This window comes from Podarcis raffonei, chromosome 1 (assembly GCF_027172205.1).
Source record: "Podarcis raffonei isolate rPodRaf1 chromosome 1, rPodRaf1.pri, whole genome shotgun sequence".
NCBI lineage: Eukaryota > Metazoa > Chordata > Lepidosauria > Squamata > Lacertidae > Podarcis > Podarcis raffonei.
In genome coordinates, this window is record NC_070602.1 from 10693708 (window position 1) to 10710574 (window position 16867).

The 16867-nt window shown below is 47.3% G+C and overlaps 1 protein-coding gene across 1 annotated transcript in view; it reads left to right on the top strand.

Moving 5' to 3' along the window:
* Positions 1-16867, top strand: part of SYNE2 (spectrin repeat containing nuclear envelope protein 2) — a 235192-nt gene that overhangs the window by 204834 nt on the left and 13491 nt on the right. The window contains exons 97-104 of the mRNA XM_053407665.1: positions 7390-7552; positions 7818-8005; positions 9781-9931; positions 10044-10226; positions 10854-10991; positions 11587-11781; positions 12866-13145; positions 15362-15430. Of these exons, the coding sequence (XP_053263640.1) occupies positions 7390-7552; positions 7818-8005; positions 9781-9931; positions 10044-10226; positions 10854-10991; positions 11587-11781; positions 12866-13145; positions 15362-15430 (1367 nt within the window). The remainder of the gene's footprint in view (positions 1-7389; positions 7553-7817; positions 8006-9780; positions 9932-10043; positions 10227-10853; positions 10992-11586; positions 11782-12865; positions 13146-15361; positions 15431-16867) is intronic.

The following is a 16867-nucleotide window of genomic DNA, read 5'->3' on the forward strand; positions in this document are numbered from 1 at the left end:
GTGATCATGGAGCCCAAGAAAGTAAAATCTCTCACTGCCTCCATTTCTTCCCCTTCTATTTGCCAGGAGGTGATGGGACCAGTGGCCATGATCTTTGTTTTTTTGATATTGAGCTTCAGACCATATTTTGCGCTCTCCTCTTTCACCCCCATTAAAAGGTTCTTTAATTCCTCCTCACTTTCTGCTATCAAGGTTGTGTCATCTGCATATCTGAGGTTGTTGATATTAGAAGTTGTGCAAGAATTCATTAATACGTTTTCTCCTTCCATTCATGGTGCAATCCTATGTATGCTTATTCAGGAGAAAGCCCCATTGAGTTCAGGATTCCAGCCTAAACTATTCTTGGTTATAGTAAATGTCCAAAATACTATGAATCTTGGCATGTGTATTTACTGACAAACTGCATGAATATATATTATCTCTTTCTCCACCTTTTGGAGGTACACAAGTGAATACTCACCCTTAACATTTAGGTGATCATGCATGTCCACAGTTATGCGTATGTCTGAGTTTTTAGAAGTTCGACAGATTTTGGATTGTTGGAACGCACATGTCAACACTAACCTGCTTGTCAGATTTCAGACAATTTAATATTAGCAGGATTGTCTACTAATGCCAGCTGATTGGTTAGGTTCCGTGTGTTTTGCCATAACGAAATGTTATAGTTAACCAAACTAAATTATATCATTTAGGCATAATGATATGACACAATGATAGGAGCAGACGTCTTGTGGATGCATTTCGGTGGCAGCAAAACCAGTTCAAAAACTGTTGTCAAAACAGCGCTGTAGTAAACAACTTGCTTCACCTTAAACCAATAAGTGGGCTGAGACAGATGGGCAAATTAGGTGAGCTCTCCATTTAGCCCTTTGACATGCTTCTCATAGTTCATGGAGACAAGCTCGGCTTTGCCATATGGCACCAGTTGCAAAGGGGCCTTTTCGCGCTTCCATTGTGCCTGTAGTCGCTTGGCTTGTGCCGCTCTCAGAGGCTTTGTCTGTGCATGCAAGCAGCTGGAGTAGGCTGTGTGTCTAACCAGGAAGAGCTCTGGGAACTCAGTGCATCTGGGGAACAAAACAGCAGCAGCAGCAGCAACAACAGAATAACATGCAGACATCTGCTCGCATTTAATTGTGATAAATGCAAATGAATTTCTGGGGTGCTTCTGAAAGACTGCTTCACATCAATGTTTGGGATTCTTCCGTGGGCTGTGGGGGAAGGGCTGTCTGGGGACGGCATACCAGATTAAAAGGGACTATAACCAACTGTTCCAGCCTCCTTTGGATTTGCATTAATTTCTTGAGCCTTGCCTGCATGCTATAATTCTGCCCTCTTGCATTACGCAGCACGTTAGCACTGAAGCAGGAAGGCAGGAACTAGACCTAATGCCCCATCTTTGCAATGTGTTTAGCAAAGTGTGATACCACTTTAAACAGCAATGGGTCCTCCCCCTAAGGAACCCTGGGAAGTGTAGTTTGTTAAAGGCACAGAGAGCTGTTTGGAGACCCTTATCCCCCTCGTGGATTTACAATTCCCAAAGGTTTCATGGGAAGGGTTGATGCTTAAACTACTCTGGGAATTCTGGCTTGGCATCCATGACAAATGAGCATCCAAACTCTGCTAAAAACCTCCAAGGAAGGAGGCTGGTATTCACAAGTGGGAAGAGTGCTGCAGTGCTCATGTCCTGCTTTTGAGCTTCGCATGGGCATCTGGTTGGCCAAAGCGAGAAAAGATACTGGACCAGATGGTCTGACCCAAAGGGGCTGTTCCCCAAAGGTAAAGGGACCCCTGACCATTAGGTCCAGTCGTGGCCAACTCTGGGGTTGTGACACACATCTTGCTTTATTGGCCGAGGGAGCCGGCGTACAGCTTCAGGGTCATGTGGCCAGCATGACTAAGCCGCTTCTGGCAAACCAGAGCAGCGCACGGAAACGCCGTTTACCTTCCCGCCGAAGCGGTACCTATTTATCTACTTGTACTTTGATGTGCTTTCGAACTGCTAGGTTGACAGGAGCAGGGACCGAGCAACGGGAGCTCACCCCATCGCGGGGATTCGAACCACCAGCCTTCTGATCGGCAAGTCCTAGGCTCTGTGGTTTAACCCACAGCGCCACCTGCGTCCCATAAAAGGACCCCTGACCATTAGGTCCAGTCGTGGCCGACTCTGTCCTCAAAAGACAGACACAAAACGAGACGTGGAAGTTATGATGAGAGGGACAGCTTTGACAGAATGGTGCAGCACCTTTGCCTTTTAGGATCGTCTCTGTGTTAGGTTTTCTGTAGTAGTTCACCTGAACTGGAACAGTAGCAACCTAGACAAAATCTGTGCCAAAACAGGTGGTGCCTGATTCAACAGGTGGTGTCTGGGGCAAGGGGGAGTGGGAGGGGAGCTCTGTCTTGGCATGCTAAGCTTGTAAATAGCCACACACTTGGCTGTCTGTAGCAACTGCACACAGCATGGCCGAACAGCAGTTTGGACAGAAGATTGTTGTTCTTAAGTGGGAGAAGGTTACTTAAACGATATGCAGCAAGGATTTTTAGAACTTCCTTTGAATTCTACTCTGTGGATGGACAAAAGGGGTAGATAAATGAACTATTGTTCTTGCTGCATCCTATGGAAAGTATGGGGTGATTTTTAAAGAAATACTTATGTTCCCCAAGATTCCAGTTTTTGCCTCCGTGCCTTGTTGGGTGCTCAATTTAATAAGAATGGAATTTTAAGTGAGTTCTTTAAACTGCACCAAGCTGGAACGGACTGATTTGCAGTCTGTATGGATGGCAACCAGATCCTGCCATTTGATAAAATGAGAGATAGTGTAATAGTAGCATGGTGCTGTTTTAATATCTCCCAGCACAAGAGGATAGCTCAGTCGGAAGACCATGAGGACTCAGCTATACAGCTGCAAACAAAACGTTTTAAGTGTGTTTTAAGTGCAGTATGCAATGTGACCCTAGATGGGGATGGGGAGCCTTATGGAAAATTCAATGTGTTTTTTAAAACGCTTTTTAAAAAAAGGCATTTTCAGAACATTTTTCATACATTTGTAGATTCCACCTGAGACTCTTCATCTCAGGGTTGTGGGTTCGCACCTCTTGTTGGGCAAAAGATTCCTGCATTGCAGGGGGTTGGACTAGATGATCCTCAGAGTCCCTTCCAGTTCTGCAATTCTATGATCAGCTGTTTGCAAGTCTTTGTGAATCGCAACTCTCCATCAAGGACACTGACAAACTGGAACGTGTCCAGAGGAGGGCAACCAAAATGGTCAAAGGCCTGGAAACGATGCCTTATGAGGAACGGCTAAGGGAGCTGGGCATGTTTAGCCTGGAGAAGAGGAGGTTAAGGGGTGATATGATAGCCATGTTCAAATATATAAAAGGATGTCACATAGAGGAGGGAGAAAGGTTGTTTTCTGCTGCTCCAGAGAAGCAGACACGGAGCAATGGTTCCAAACTACAAGAAAGAAGATTCCACCTAAACATTAGGAAGAACTTCCTGACAGTAAGAGCTGTTCGACAGTGGAATTTGCTGCCAAGGAGTGTGGTGGAGTCTCCTTCTTTGGAGGTCTTTAAGCAGAGGCTTGACAACCATATGTCAGGAGTGCTCTGATGGTGTTTCCTGCTTGGCAGGGGGTTGGACTCGATGGCCCTTGTGGTCTCTTCCAACTCTATGATTCTATGATTCTAAGTGGTTGACATGTCCTTATCTCAGGCTCACAAATTTAGATTGTGTGTGTGTGTGTGTGTGTGCGCGCGCAGAATAGATGGACATGGCGAAAAGCAACAAAGAAATATCGATCTTCCTTGGTGGTCTCCCATGTCTTCAGCAGAGCATTACGCAGTTTGATTATTTCCTTGGTTTTCCTCGGCCAGTTTTCAAAACCTTTGGGGGGGGTGTCTGTGTGTGTCTCATTCCTCTAAGAGATATTACACCTCAATCACTTGGCCTCATCAAATCCTGAAAGACCTCCACCTGTTTTCGAAGGGGTTTTCCGTATGTGGGTAGCAAACTTTTGGAAGGAGTGGCATGGCGGCTTCGTAAGGTCCAAATGAGGATTCGAGGGTGGTATTCACCCTTCAGCAGCGTGATACAGTGTGCATGTGCGAGTGTGCAGAGGCTCCGACGCTCTGCCCCGGGGGCTTGGAGGAGGAAGGGAAAGGTCTGTGTTCTCTTTCTCTCTCTCGCTCTCGTCTCTCTCTCGATGGGAGATATTAAGGCATCGATGTTAAATAGGGCAATCGCGGAAGAGAGGGAGGGGTTTCCTCTTCCCCGAGTGCTCAGCTCAGTCGGATGCTATCCCTGCAGCTTTGGACTGATAAGCTGAGGAATGGTTTTCCCTTATAAACAGTAAGTGCATTTTTGGTACTCGGAAGGGTCCAGTAAGAACAAGAGACGCGTGTCTCTGGTGTGCGGTCGCTGCCTGCGAAGGGGGTGGTGGGGAGGGGCTCTGTCCTTCCAAGGATGGATGGGAGATGTGTGTGTCTGCCTTTGACAGAAAGGACTGAGGAGGGGGATTGTGGAGGCAGTTAGCAAGGAGGATAAATGGCATTTAGGGGCATCCCTCACCCGCCCCCTTTGTTAAAATTAACTGTTTGCTCTCCGCACCCGGCCATTTGGAGGAGGAGATTAGTGCGCCATGGGGGGTAAATGAATGGAACGTTTGTGCGATGCTTCTGGTAATTTTCTGCTTTATTCCTAAAGCTCTCCTTTTCGTTGCATTTCATAATTAATGTTCTTAGTGGGGTCCATCCGCACAAAGGCAGGAGAGGGACGTCGCCCGTGTAGTCACTGCGGAAACACATTAACCTTACCTCTTAATTAAAAAAATAAAAATAGGGCCTGCTTTCTAGCGATCTGTACCTTCTAAACCTGTCTGTATAGTCTTCGGATCCAATTCGCCAGTCGTATCTTTTCAAGATCGGAGACGCAATTATTCTCTGTTCCGGTGATTAATTGGTGTTTTAATATCACCCCCTATTTATCAAACCTAAATGGCATATCGACCACCTGCCTAGGATGATGTTTACACTGAAATAAACATGCATTTCCTTTCACTTAATTTTTATTCTATTGTATTGTCCTATTAAAAGAAAAATGCAGATATTTGGGGTTTTTTACGTTTTAGCATCAGCACTGACAGATAGGATTTTTTTTTTAAAAAAAGCACAATTCAAAAAGGCACAGTGCAGTCTTCGTTGTTTGACATTCTGCTACCATGTCAGCTCCAATCTGATTTGCAAGGTAGTTGTTCAGACCTCTCTCTCCAGCGGCTACGACAGGCCTATTGCTAGAAGTGGTTGCAAAAAATAACCAGGGCTTAAAATGTTGGACTGGCACTGGAGAGACCCCAACCAGCAGGGGCCAAACACCGGGGTCCTTATACCCCTCCATTGTGCCTTTCCCACACAAAGGGGGTCTACTACCCCCCCCCCATAAAGGACCAGTTTAAGGGAACCTGAACCAGATGCTTGCTAGTTAGATTTTGGAACCTGTACTGTATTTGTCTTAGGCTTGTTCCCCGTGTCTGGCTGGAAGAGGATGCTTTAGGGACCGTACAGCCGGTCGCTGAGGAACATTGCGCTTCAATGCTCTTGCCTTTCTGAAACTGGTCCTCCAACATGGCATGTTTGTTTTTCTTCCGTTTTTACATTTTACAGTTAGAGAAGGGACGGCTGGCCTGATGGAACCACAAATGGCATATTGTGACAAATTAGTTAATTAGGCCGACTTGGCTGCAAAGGTATTTAGCATTACAAAAGTAGGCGGGGGGGGGGCGGGGAGTAAAGCTGTAGACACCATGCTGGTTCTCGCTTTTGGGGGCTCCTTTGGAGCTAATGAAGCAATTTCATCTGCAACAACCTCCTACATGGTGGTATTTGGACTCTCCAGCGTTTATTGCAAAGTCTGCATCCTAAGGTCTGGCTTGCATCTGCTCCTTTGTAATCCATGCCAGTGGAGCAAGGGGGGGGGTGTCCCCGCTAGGTGTTCAGAGAGCGAGGTGCTCCTACCGATAGCTGCTGCATCTGCAACCCTAGGGTTTCCCCAGCCACTCTGGACGGCTTCCAACAAAAGATTAAAATACAATAGTCTATTAAACATTAAAAGCTTCCCTAAACAGGCCTGCCTTCAGGAGTCTTCTAAAAGTCTGGTAGTTGTTGTTCTCTTTGACATCTGGTGGGAGGGCGTTCCACAGGGCGGGTGCCACTACCGAGAAGGCCCTCTGCCTGGTTCCCTGTAACTTGGCTTCTCGCAGCGATGGAACCGCCAGAAGGCCCTCGGCGCTGGACCTCAGTGTCTGGGCAGAATGATGGGGGTGGAGGGGCTCCTTCAGGTATACTGGACTGGGGCCGTATATATTTTTTGTGGTCACCCTTTCGTGTCTCCTTTTCCTCTCTCCCCTTCCATCCCTTTGCTGTGACCCCTCTATCAGAATTTAGGTTGTAAGCTTCTTAGGAATGAGACATGTCTTTAAGAACGTAACTACATCAGAAGCTCCCTTAGAAGTCAGACCATGGGTACATGTAAGCTCAGCAATAGCAGTAGCTCTCTAAGAGTTTCAGACGAGGGATTCCTGACCCTACCCAAATATGTCGTTGTTTGAACTAGGGACCATCTGCATGCGACGCTCTTGCAACGAGCTACAGCACTTCCACTAAGTTATGTTGAAACTGCAGAATGCCATGAGCATTATTGGCGCCATGTGAACAGTAATCGTTCTTCCTGGTGGCCTTTATGCATCCAGAGTATCTCAGATTGCTTCCAGACATTCCATTTACTCAGCACTCACCCTGATTCATTTGCACAAAGAGTACAGGGAGGTTAGAGGTCCAGCTCCGAGGGCCTTCTTGTGGTTCCCTTACTGCGAAATGTGAAGCTACAGGGAACCAGGCAGAAGGCCTTCTCGGTAGTGGTGCCTGCCCTGTAGAATACCCTTTCATCAGAGGTCAAACAGATAAACAACTATTTGACTTTCAGAAGACATCTGAAGGCAGCCCTGTTCAAAATTTTTGTTAATGGTCCATGTTTTACTGTGTTTTTAAGATTTTGTTGGGGCAACCCAGTCAGATGTGTGGCACATAAATAATAAAATTGTTGTTGTTCTTGTTAAGCACCCACAATTCATTGAGCGTGCATTCTGTTTTGTATGTGAGGAGGTTATACAGCATTGCTTAAGGAAATGTTATCTTACGCTTTCCAGTTCATTTTCTTGTTAGTTTCCTTATTGCAAAAAGGTCTGATGGGGAGGGGGTTGCTGTTCAAGATTGGCAAGTACTCTTTAACTGTGCAACCTGGTTTTGCCAGTATGTGATGGAAGGTGCATGCGTATCATCAGTTGGCCTTGTTTTACAACCTTCTCACATTCTTTCTGCCCTTTGTCTCCCCAATCGCAGGGTGAAGAAGCTGAAGGAGACCTTTTCTTTCATACAGCTGCTCAACAAAAACATGAGTAATCTTCGCACCTGGCTGGCACGCATTGAATCCGAGCTTTCGAAGCCTGTTGTTTATGACACCTGCGATGATCAGGAGATAAAGAAGAGACTTGCAGAGCAGCAGGTAAGGTGGAGCAAAACAGAGAACATGAAAGAGATGGGCAAAGAACTGTCTTGAGGCTTTGTTCGTTTATTTCTGTGTTCATTTATTCTATTTTATTTGAAAAATCTTGACTGCTTAACATTTATCTAAGCAGTGTACAATACAACATGGGAACCACCCGCTGGTCAAATGGCTTGACGTCATAAGTGTTAAAGCTGGAATTATTTGAAGAGGACACTATTACATATAACCAAAGATGTTTTTGTTTTTTTGTTCATGGTTATAGGATCTGCAGCGGGACATTGACCAGCACAGCCCTGATGTCGATTCTGTCTTCTGCATCTGCGAGATCTTGCTGAATGATTCTGATGCCTGTGCCAACCAGACTGAATGCGACTCCATCCAGCAAACCACAAGAAGTTTGGACCGCCGGTGGAGAAATATCTGTGCCATGTCTATGGAGAGGCGGATGAAGTGAGAGGCATTTCTCCCGCTCTTTTCCGGGGGGGTGTGTGTGATGTCTGTTGTTTTAAATCATGGGTAGGCAAACTAAGGCCCAGGGGCCAAATCCGGCCCAATCACCTTCTAAATCTGGCCCATGGACGGTCCGGGAATCAGCGTGTTTTTACATGAGCAGAATGTGTCCTTTTATTTAAAATGCATTCCTGGGTTATTTGTGGGGAATAGGAATTTGTTCATTTTTTCTCTTCAAAGTATAGTCCGCCCCCTCCCCACAAGGTCTGAGGGACAGTGGACTGGCCCCCTGCTGAAAAAGTTTGCTGACCCCTCTTTTAAATTAACATTTTATTTGGTTTTCTGGTTTAACGTTCACTGTTATCAAAAGGCCCAAGGAATCATTCCTAAAAAGGATGTGGTTGCATGAGAGGAGATCGGTAGTAGAAGGGTCTAGCTAACAGGATCTTGTATTGCCAGAGATGGGGAACATGTGGCCCTACAGATGTTGTTGAACTTCATACCTCATACAGTTGGCTGTGCTGGCTGGGGGTGTGATGGGATTTGAAGGCCAACAAATTCCTAAAGGCTGCAGGTTCCCTGTTCCTAACATGGCGGGTGATGGAAGTGGTCTCTTTCCGCTGCTACTGGGTCAGAGCAAGCAATATGGCCTAGGTGGATAAACAAAGGGAGGGGGCTGTAAAGGATGCTCTCTACCCCACATGGAAGGTCCCCAACTAAATTCCTGGCATCTCCAGCTAAAGAATCTCAGAAGCAAATTATGAGAAAGACCACTGCCTGTCACCCTGAAGAGCCCTTGCCCTTTGCCAGTACTGGGTTAGATAGGCAAATTGTCTGACCTTCTTTGAGACAGCTTCCTGTGTTCCACGATCAGGACTCTGTGTGTGGTTTGGTGCTATGAGAACACAGAAGAAGCGCAGGATGTGGTCTCAGGGCCAGAATTCAGAATCTTAGCTTTCTTTTCTTTTAAAGGCATGTGTGCAAAGAGTCCTGCTTGATCAGGCCAATCACCCATGTAGACTAGCAACCTGTTCCCACAGTGGTCCACCAGAGGATCCAACAGGAAGCCCACAAGCAGGACCTGATTGTGACAGCGCTCTCCCTGTTTGTGATTCCCAGCAACTGCCATTCAGAAGCATATTGTAGAACATGCGCAGCTTGTAGCCATTGATAGCTTATCCTCTGTGATTACGTCCAATACTCTTTTAAAGCTATCTGTATTGCAACAACATGCTTGAAAATATATGGGCAACATATATCTTAACCATAGAATAAAATTGTAATGATGTTGTCACGCTGTAATTGATGTAGTTCGCACAGCTACCATCCCCCCACCTCCTGCTGCTGTGGGAGGTGAGAGGGGGAAAGCCTGCCTTTCAAAACGCAATCTTCCTTCTCTCATCAGTGGGGGGCAGAGCAAAGGGGAGAAATCACTTCCCAGTGATGTGGGTCGCTGGCATTTACTGCGGGGGTGAAGCACAGGGAGCTTGGCTGGCAGCTAGAATGGTGAAATGACTCTGCCACTATGCACCAGACTCCCTGTTTCTCACCCCTCTCCCTCTTGCTAAGTGACGGTGGCCTGTGGTGTTGGGAACACAGAAAACCACCAGAGATTCACCCATGCCACCTCACCAGTTGCAGGTGGTTTGGGTGAGCTGTGAGGGGAAGGGGAATTGGGCAGGATGTGTTCCAGAAGGTTCCAGAAGGCTAGTGGTTTTTCCACATGAAGTACACTGGAAAAAAATTCTGCTGTTGCTGCTTGTTTCCCCTTTTAGGATTGAGGAAACATGGCAACTTTGGCAAAAGTTCCTGGAGGACTACTCTCGCTTTGAGGACTGGCTGAAGACAGCCGAGAGGACAGCAGCGTATCCAAACTCTTCAGAGGTTTCATACACCAATGCCAAGGAGGACTTGAAGAAATTTGAGGTAAAAACCCTGCTTTCTGTTGTGGTTTTTTCCCTAGAATTTGTTTCTTCCTGAGCGATGCCAGGTATGAGGCTGCTCATAAGAAAACAAAGGGCTGCTTTTTCCACCTCAGGCATTTCAGCGACAAATCCACGAGCGACTGACGCAGTTGGAGCTGATCAATAAACAGTACCGGCGTCTGGCCCGGGAGAATCGCACCGATTCAGCCAGCAAGCTGAAGCAGATGGTCCACAAGGGCAACCAAGACTGGGATAACCTCCAGAAACGCGTCACAGCAATTCTCAGGAGACTCAAGGTAACCACAGGCCGGCGGTGCCACGGCTGTCAGGTTTCAGGTGAGGGTAGCCGGTGGGTCTCATACCCTCGATGTGGGTTGAGCGGGTGAGACCAATAGTGCGTCCAACAGTCAAGAAAGCGGTTTCTGTACGTGCTGTGGAGGGCAGTGAGGGGAAGATGGGACTTCTCAACCTGGGAAGGGTGTCCCATCTAGGAGAAGGAAAACTCTATCTTAAATCTCCTCTGTCTTTCGGCTGTACTCAGAAAGGATTTGGGAGTAAACCCTGAGGAGCAGTCCACACCCGCTGCCTTGCAGGTCATATTTAGGAGAAGAAATGGCTAAAGGAAGTACCGTATTTTTCGCTCTATAACACGCACCCGACCATAACACGCACGTAGCTTTTAGAGGAGGAAAATCCGTAGGCATGCCACCTGTAGGCATTTCCTCCATAACACGCACAGACATTTCCCCTTACTTTCTAGGAGGAAAAAAGTGAGTGTTACGGTGCAAAAAATACGGTAAACCCTACACAAATCTGGAGTGGAGTGGTTGGCGCCTTGTACGCCTCCTTCCGGCAAACAAGCAGCAGTTTTGCTATGTGCCAACTGTCACGTCAACGTTTTTCCTTTCCCTGATTTCCTTTAGCACTTTACCAATCAATGGGATGAGTTTATGGGCACCAAGGACAGCATCCTGGTGTGGCTGACTGAAGTGGACCTGCAGCTGACCAACGTGGAACACTTCTCAGAGAGCAACTTGGATGAGAAAATGCGGCAGCTAAATGTGAGTATTGCTTTTCTTTAAAAAAAAAAAAAAAAAGCATCGTGAGAAATGACCTGAGTTCCACACCGCCCCTCAGTCCTATAACATCTGCCTGTCTCCTGTTTGGATATACAGTATATCCCTGGGAAATTTGCTGCAAGCCCTTTAAGCTTCCTGCCATCCCAAAAGAAGGAGTGGAAACAAAGCTACCTTTGTTTATTTATATATTGGAGTATTTCTCCTCTGAACTTGGATGTCTCTCATCTCCAATGGGGACCAACCGTTCTTCTCAGTCCCAACTTGTGGGAGGTTCCAGCAACCACTGTATACAGTGGTTTTCTGTGTGTGCCATGGTTCTCACTGGCAAAATGTACTGTCTCTCCCCTCCCCCCTTTTTTTGGTTGTGTTGGCACCCACAAGACTGTTATCAAGATATGACCAGCAGTACAGCACCCCATTCCTGTGCCCCCCCAAAACACACTGATTGTATATATGAGGAATTGGCTTAAGAATCCAGGCCTCATGGAGGGGGGTGAAACATTCCCTGTCCAAAAGGGGAATTAACTTGATGAGGAATGCTGTATTTAGGAAGCATCCTTGCTTGTCTTCCAAACAGTGTTTCCAGCAGGAAATATTGCTAAACACCGACAAGATCCATGAGCTTACTATGTCCGGGAAGCACCTGATTCAGAAAAGCGAGCCTTCGGATGCTGTTGTGATTGAAGAGGAGCTGCAAGAAGTCCACAGATACTACCAGGACGTGTTTGGCCGCGTCTCCCGATTCCAGCATAGACTGGCATCCTGGCCCCCGGTAAGAGCTATCAAGATTGCATTGGGTGGCGCTGTGGGTTAAACCGTAGAGCCTAGGACTTCCTGATCAGAAGGTCGGCGGTTTGAGTCCCCGCGACGGGGTGAGCTCCCGTTGCTCGGTCCCTGCTCCTGCCAACCTAGCAGTTCGAAAGCACATCAAAGTGGAAGTAGATAAATAGGGAAGGTAAACGGCATTTCCGTGCACTGCTCTGGTTCGCCAGAAGCGGCTTAGTCATGCTGGCCACATGACCCGGAAGCTGTACGCCGGCTCCCTCGGCCAATAAAGCGAGATGAGCGCCGCAACCCCAGAGTCGGTCACGACTGGACCTAATAGTCAGGGTTCCCTTTCCCTTTCCATTTACTTGCATGCAAGAGGTGGAATACACCTACAGTGGTACCTTGGGTTACATATGCTTCAGGTTACATATGCTTCAGGTTACATACGCTTCAGGTTACAGACTCCGCTAACCCAGAAATAGTACCTCGGGTTAAGAATTTTGCTTCAGGATGAGAACAGAAATCGCTAAAGTGGTGCTTCATGTTTAGAACAGTTTCAGGTTAAGAATGGACCTCTGGAATGAATTAAGTACATAACCAGAGGTATCACTGTACTGCCAAAAGCCTCTGGGGTCCCAAGAGTAAAAGGCCTTAAGGAAGCACTTTTTTTTCTGAGTTACAAAGAAAGGCAAGCAGGTCCTGCTAAAGTCCTTGATGCAAGACCAGCTGGAAGCTCCATCTAGACTGTCTTGACTTCCATGATGGAAGAAGCGCATAGGAAACTGCCAAGTCAGGACATTGTTCCATCTAGGTCAGTTCTATCTAGCCTGGCCTTCCAGGGTTTCATACAGGAGAGATTCCCAGTCTTAGCTGAGAGTGCTGGAGATGGAACCAGCCAGCCAGTGTTGACAAAACTGAGCTAGAGAGACCAAAGGCCTGACAATACTGAGCTAGATAGAGCAAAGGTCTGGCTTGGTATAAGGCAAATTCCAATGTTCTTGTAAGTAAGGCAAGTGTATTTGGGGCAGAATACGCTGGTATTAGTCAGAAGTCAATAATTTTGCTCAGTGATAGCTCTTCCATTTTAGGGACTGGAAGATGAAAAGGAGACCTCTGAAAGCGAGGCCGACATGGAAGATGCGAGGGGGATGCAGAGCGACCCCTGGTGCCGAAAGGGCATGCAGGAAGTGCTGCCGCCCCAGCAGTCCCTCTGCCACCTCGTGCCCCCTGCAGTGGGTCACGAGAGGTCGGGCTGCGAGACGCCCGTCAGCGTGGACTCCATCCCGTTGGAGTGGGATCACACGGGGGACGTTGGAGACTCCGGTCCCCAAGACGAGGAAGAAGAACAGTATTACAGTGATCTGTCAGGTGAGTCCATCCTAGCAATTCTTCCCATTTCAGCAAGGAAATGTAACCTTGGCACCCATGCAAAAACCCCGTGGCCCAGCTTTTTAAATATTGAACTGCGAGCAATGCAACCATTCAAAGGCATGTCTGCACAAGAGCTTTTCCCATCTCTTGCAAGATTCATTGATGCCCTTCGTGTACAGGTGGGAGAATTCTGGGCTGTGTCCCTTCACTCTAGGGTAGGTGCAGGATGAGTATTACCGTATTGGCCCGAATATAAGCTGCACTCAAATATAAGCCTCACCTTTAAAATTCGGGGGGGGGGGAGAGAAAAAAGACAATACCCAAAATAAGCAGCTGCCTTAAAATTCCACAGGCACTCACACCCGTTCCGTTTTACCATATGTCTGTTTCAGCAGCGATATCGTAAAAGCCAATTTTTGTAAGGTTGCGAATTTAAGCTGCGCTTTAACTTTTCACAGTCAGAATTTGGGGAAAAAAGTGAGACTTATATTAAGGCCAATATGGTGTATATATTTTTGGATTCATCCCTTTACAGAGTAACCATAGTTCAGCTGTACAGCGCATACTTTGCTTGGCGAGGGTCCCAGATTCAGCCGCCAGTTAAGAGGCTTGTTCCTTGAGACCCCGAGAGTCACTGCCAGTCAGAGTAGACCATTCTGGACTACATGGAGAAATAGTCTGAGCTATTTTGCTAAAAACCATGTAGAAAACTAGTACATTGGAGCAAAAGGCTTAGCATTACCCTCTTTGATGTGCTGGCTGACCTAATGCAGGGAGCTTGTTATGCAGGAAGGGAGCATTCAGAAGCAAGACCTCCTCATATCATAGAATCATAGAATTGTAGAGTTGGAAGGGACCACGAGGGTCATCTAGTCCAACCCCCTACAATGCAGGAATCTTTCACCCAACATGGGGCTCAAACCCACAACCCCTGAGTCTCTTTTTTTACCAACTGAGCTATTCCAGCAGGCTAACATGGTGCAGAACCTAATGTTCTGTGCTACTTACAGCAGGGCTCTTTGCATGCAGCTAGGAATGCAGGAAGCTGTGGCAAAAAAACCCCCACACCATATACAGTGGACTCTCGGGTTGCGAATGTGATCCGTACGGGATCCACATTCGCAACCCACAGTGTTCGCAACCTGCAGTGGCGCATCTGCGCAAGCACAGGTTGCGATTCTGCGCATGCTCAAAGCGCAACTTAGCGCTTTTGTGCATGCACGACCTCCGAAACCCAGAAGTAACCAGTTCCGGTACTTCCGGGTTTCGGAGCGTCTGTAACCTGAATAAACGCAACCTGAAGTGTCTGTAACCCGACGTATGACTGTACTTTGAATAGCTTTGTACATATATCACCATGTAAGCTCTGCCCCACAGTTCTGGAGCTGGACTTCTGGGGGATCAGGGCAGTCTTGTGGCTGTCTCCCATCATAGCCTGGTTTTCTGAAGACTGCCCCCCCCCCGCCCCTGTGTAATGGCAGCAGAAGTTTGAGAGGGACACAAATCACCTGCACCGTGAAGGAGGAGCCAATGGCTGGCTGTTCCCACCTATCTCTCATCACCTCTCTTCTTACTGGCTGGTTTTCCCTGCTCTGCCCCATCCCAGCTGCTAGGGAAAGTCAGCTGCTAAGCAGAATGATATAGGGAGATCTGTTGAGCCACAATAACTACAGGAAAATCTCAATATTAAAAAACAGTATACCACTAAATATCAGGTACTTTGGTGGGGGGTGGAGCTTAGCAGCAGGTGGGGGGCTGTTGCCTTAATACAGTCATACCTCAAGTTGAACGTGCTTCAGGTTGAGCGCGTTCGAGTTGCACTCCGCGGCAACCCAGAAGTAACGGAGCATGTTACTTCCGGGTTTCGCCACTCACGCATGCGCAGACGCTCAAAATGGCGTCACACACATGTGCGGAAGTGGCAAAACGTGACACACACAGACTCGCCATCATGTCTTGCGTACCGTTCAGGATGCGAATGGGGCTCCGGAACGGATCCCGTTCGCATCCCGAGGTACCACTGTACTCTCCTTATGAGCTTGTCAGAGTCTTTCCAGCTGTTGCAAATGCAATTCCAGGCTATGCAAACTTTTGACTGGATCTATCGGGGGCTGCTCTTATGTTTCTGTCCTGTGGGGTGGGTAGTTGTGGGGGTGTGCGCTCACAGCCTCTTTTGTCCGGCGAGGCAATTGGTGATGTTGTTCTTTTTTCAGATGTAGAAATCCCTGAAAATGCCGAGGCCTTTCTTAAAATGACCACAAAATCATTGAAAGCAGTTTCTGGTAGGCACTGCTGCTGCATGTGTCTCAACATGACAGTCTCCCTGTGGCGCACGCTATGCTCCTCACACCTCTCTCATATGCAAGTGTCTGGCTCCCTGGCATGTGTCAACACCATGCTCCAGTTGGTTCATGGTGGATTCTCTCTCTTTTTTCCCCATTTTTGTTTAATGCTGCACCATTTGCACATGTGTCATCATTAGTGAACGGTCAAGATTGTACTTTCTCCCCCTTAGTTCTCCACTCCAGCACAAAGATGGTTAAATTTGTGTTTCAATTTGCATTGGAGACTATAAGCCTTCAGGTGCAGTCTAGGTTAAAAAAACAACCCAACAGAAAATCTTCCTGGTTCGCAAACATCGCTCTCAAGACATCATAGCTTAGCTTTAAGGCCTCCTCTGCCATTCAGTATTGGGCTGAACAGGGCGATCGGCTTGCTTTGAAAATGAGCACTTGGTATTCTCTCCAGAATCCATGTTAGTTTCATCTGCTGCTTCTTTGGCAATCACTCGTAGCCGAGTAAGGTTGTCTTCCATAAACACGGTTTTAACAGTGAGTCCGTAAGTGACTGTGGAGGCCAATTCTGGATCCACACGTCCTTCCACAGTGGGGACATAGGTTTCCGGGTGGGAGTTGATCACGGTTTGGATTTGCTAAGCGTGCCTTCCTCCTAGCACGTTTCTCCCTTGAGTCCTGAGTTCGAGTCTCTTTGGTAAAGGCTGTTCACCAACTGGAGCGCTCGCAGGCCAGTGTTTCCCAGTTGTCAGTGTTTATACTACATTTTTTTAGATTTGCCTTGAGACAGTCTTGAAACTGAGAGTAAAATTTTAGTTTCATCTGCACTATCACGTTGTGTGTTGCAGACATAGATGCGTCACCAAGGAGTCCTGTTTTCCAGCAGAGATGGTCAAAGTCATTTTGATGCTTGAGAGTGGAAGGTTCAAAGTGGCTTCCATTCTTTCCTTGGTGGTCAGAAACACAACAGATGCAGGCTGCGTGCACACCTTTTTTATTTTAAAATCAAGAGGAACTGAGCCCTTATCTGTATAGTCCACACACAATCTAGCCGTGCTAGCTGACAAGTACTTATTGAGAAACTGGATTTCATTCTGAAAACAAAAGCTCATGGCAGATGGATTCTGTGTCCATTCGAAAGCAGGTGTAGGCGGGGCTTTATCCACACCTGCCCAATGACATTGTAGGTGGGCGTGTGCCAGGAATGCAATCACTGCTTCCCCCCTCATTCATGTGCAGGGAGGGAAAGGCATGGATAACCTCAAGAGGAGGTTTTCCAAATGCATATCGAGTAGCCACACCCACCCTTGCGGACAAGCAGGATCTAGATTAAAAGAAGCAGTTTTGAGGATGAATAGGCAGAATTCCAGATTGAGGGAAACCTGCAGTTTTTTGTGTGCTACCAATGGGACAATGCGTACGCAA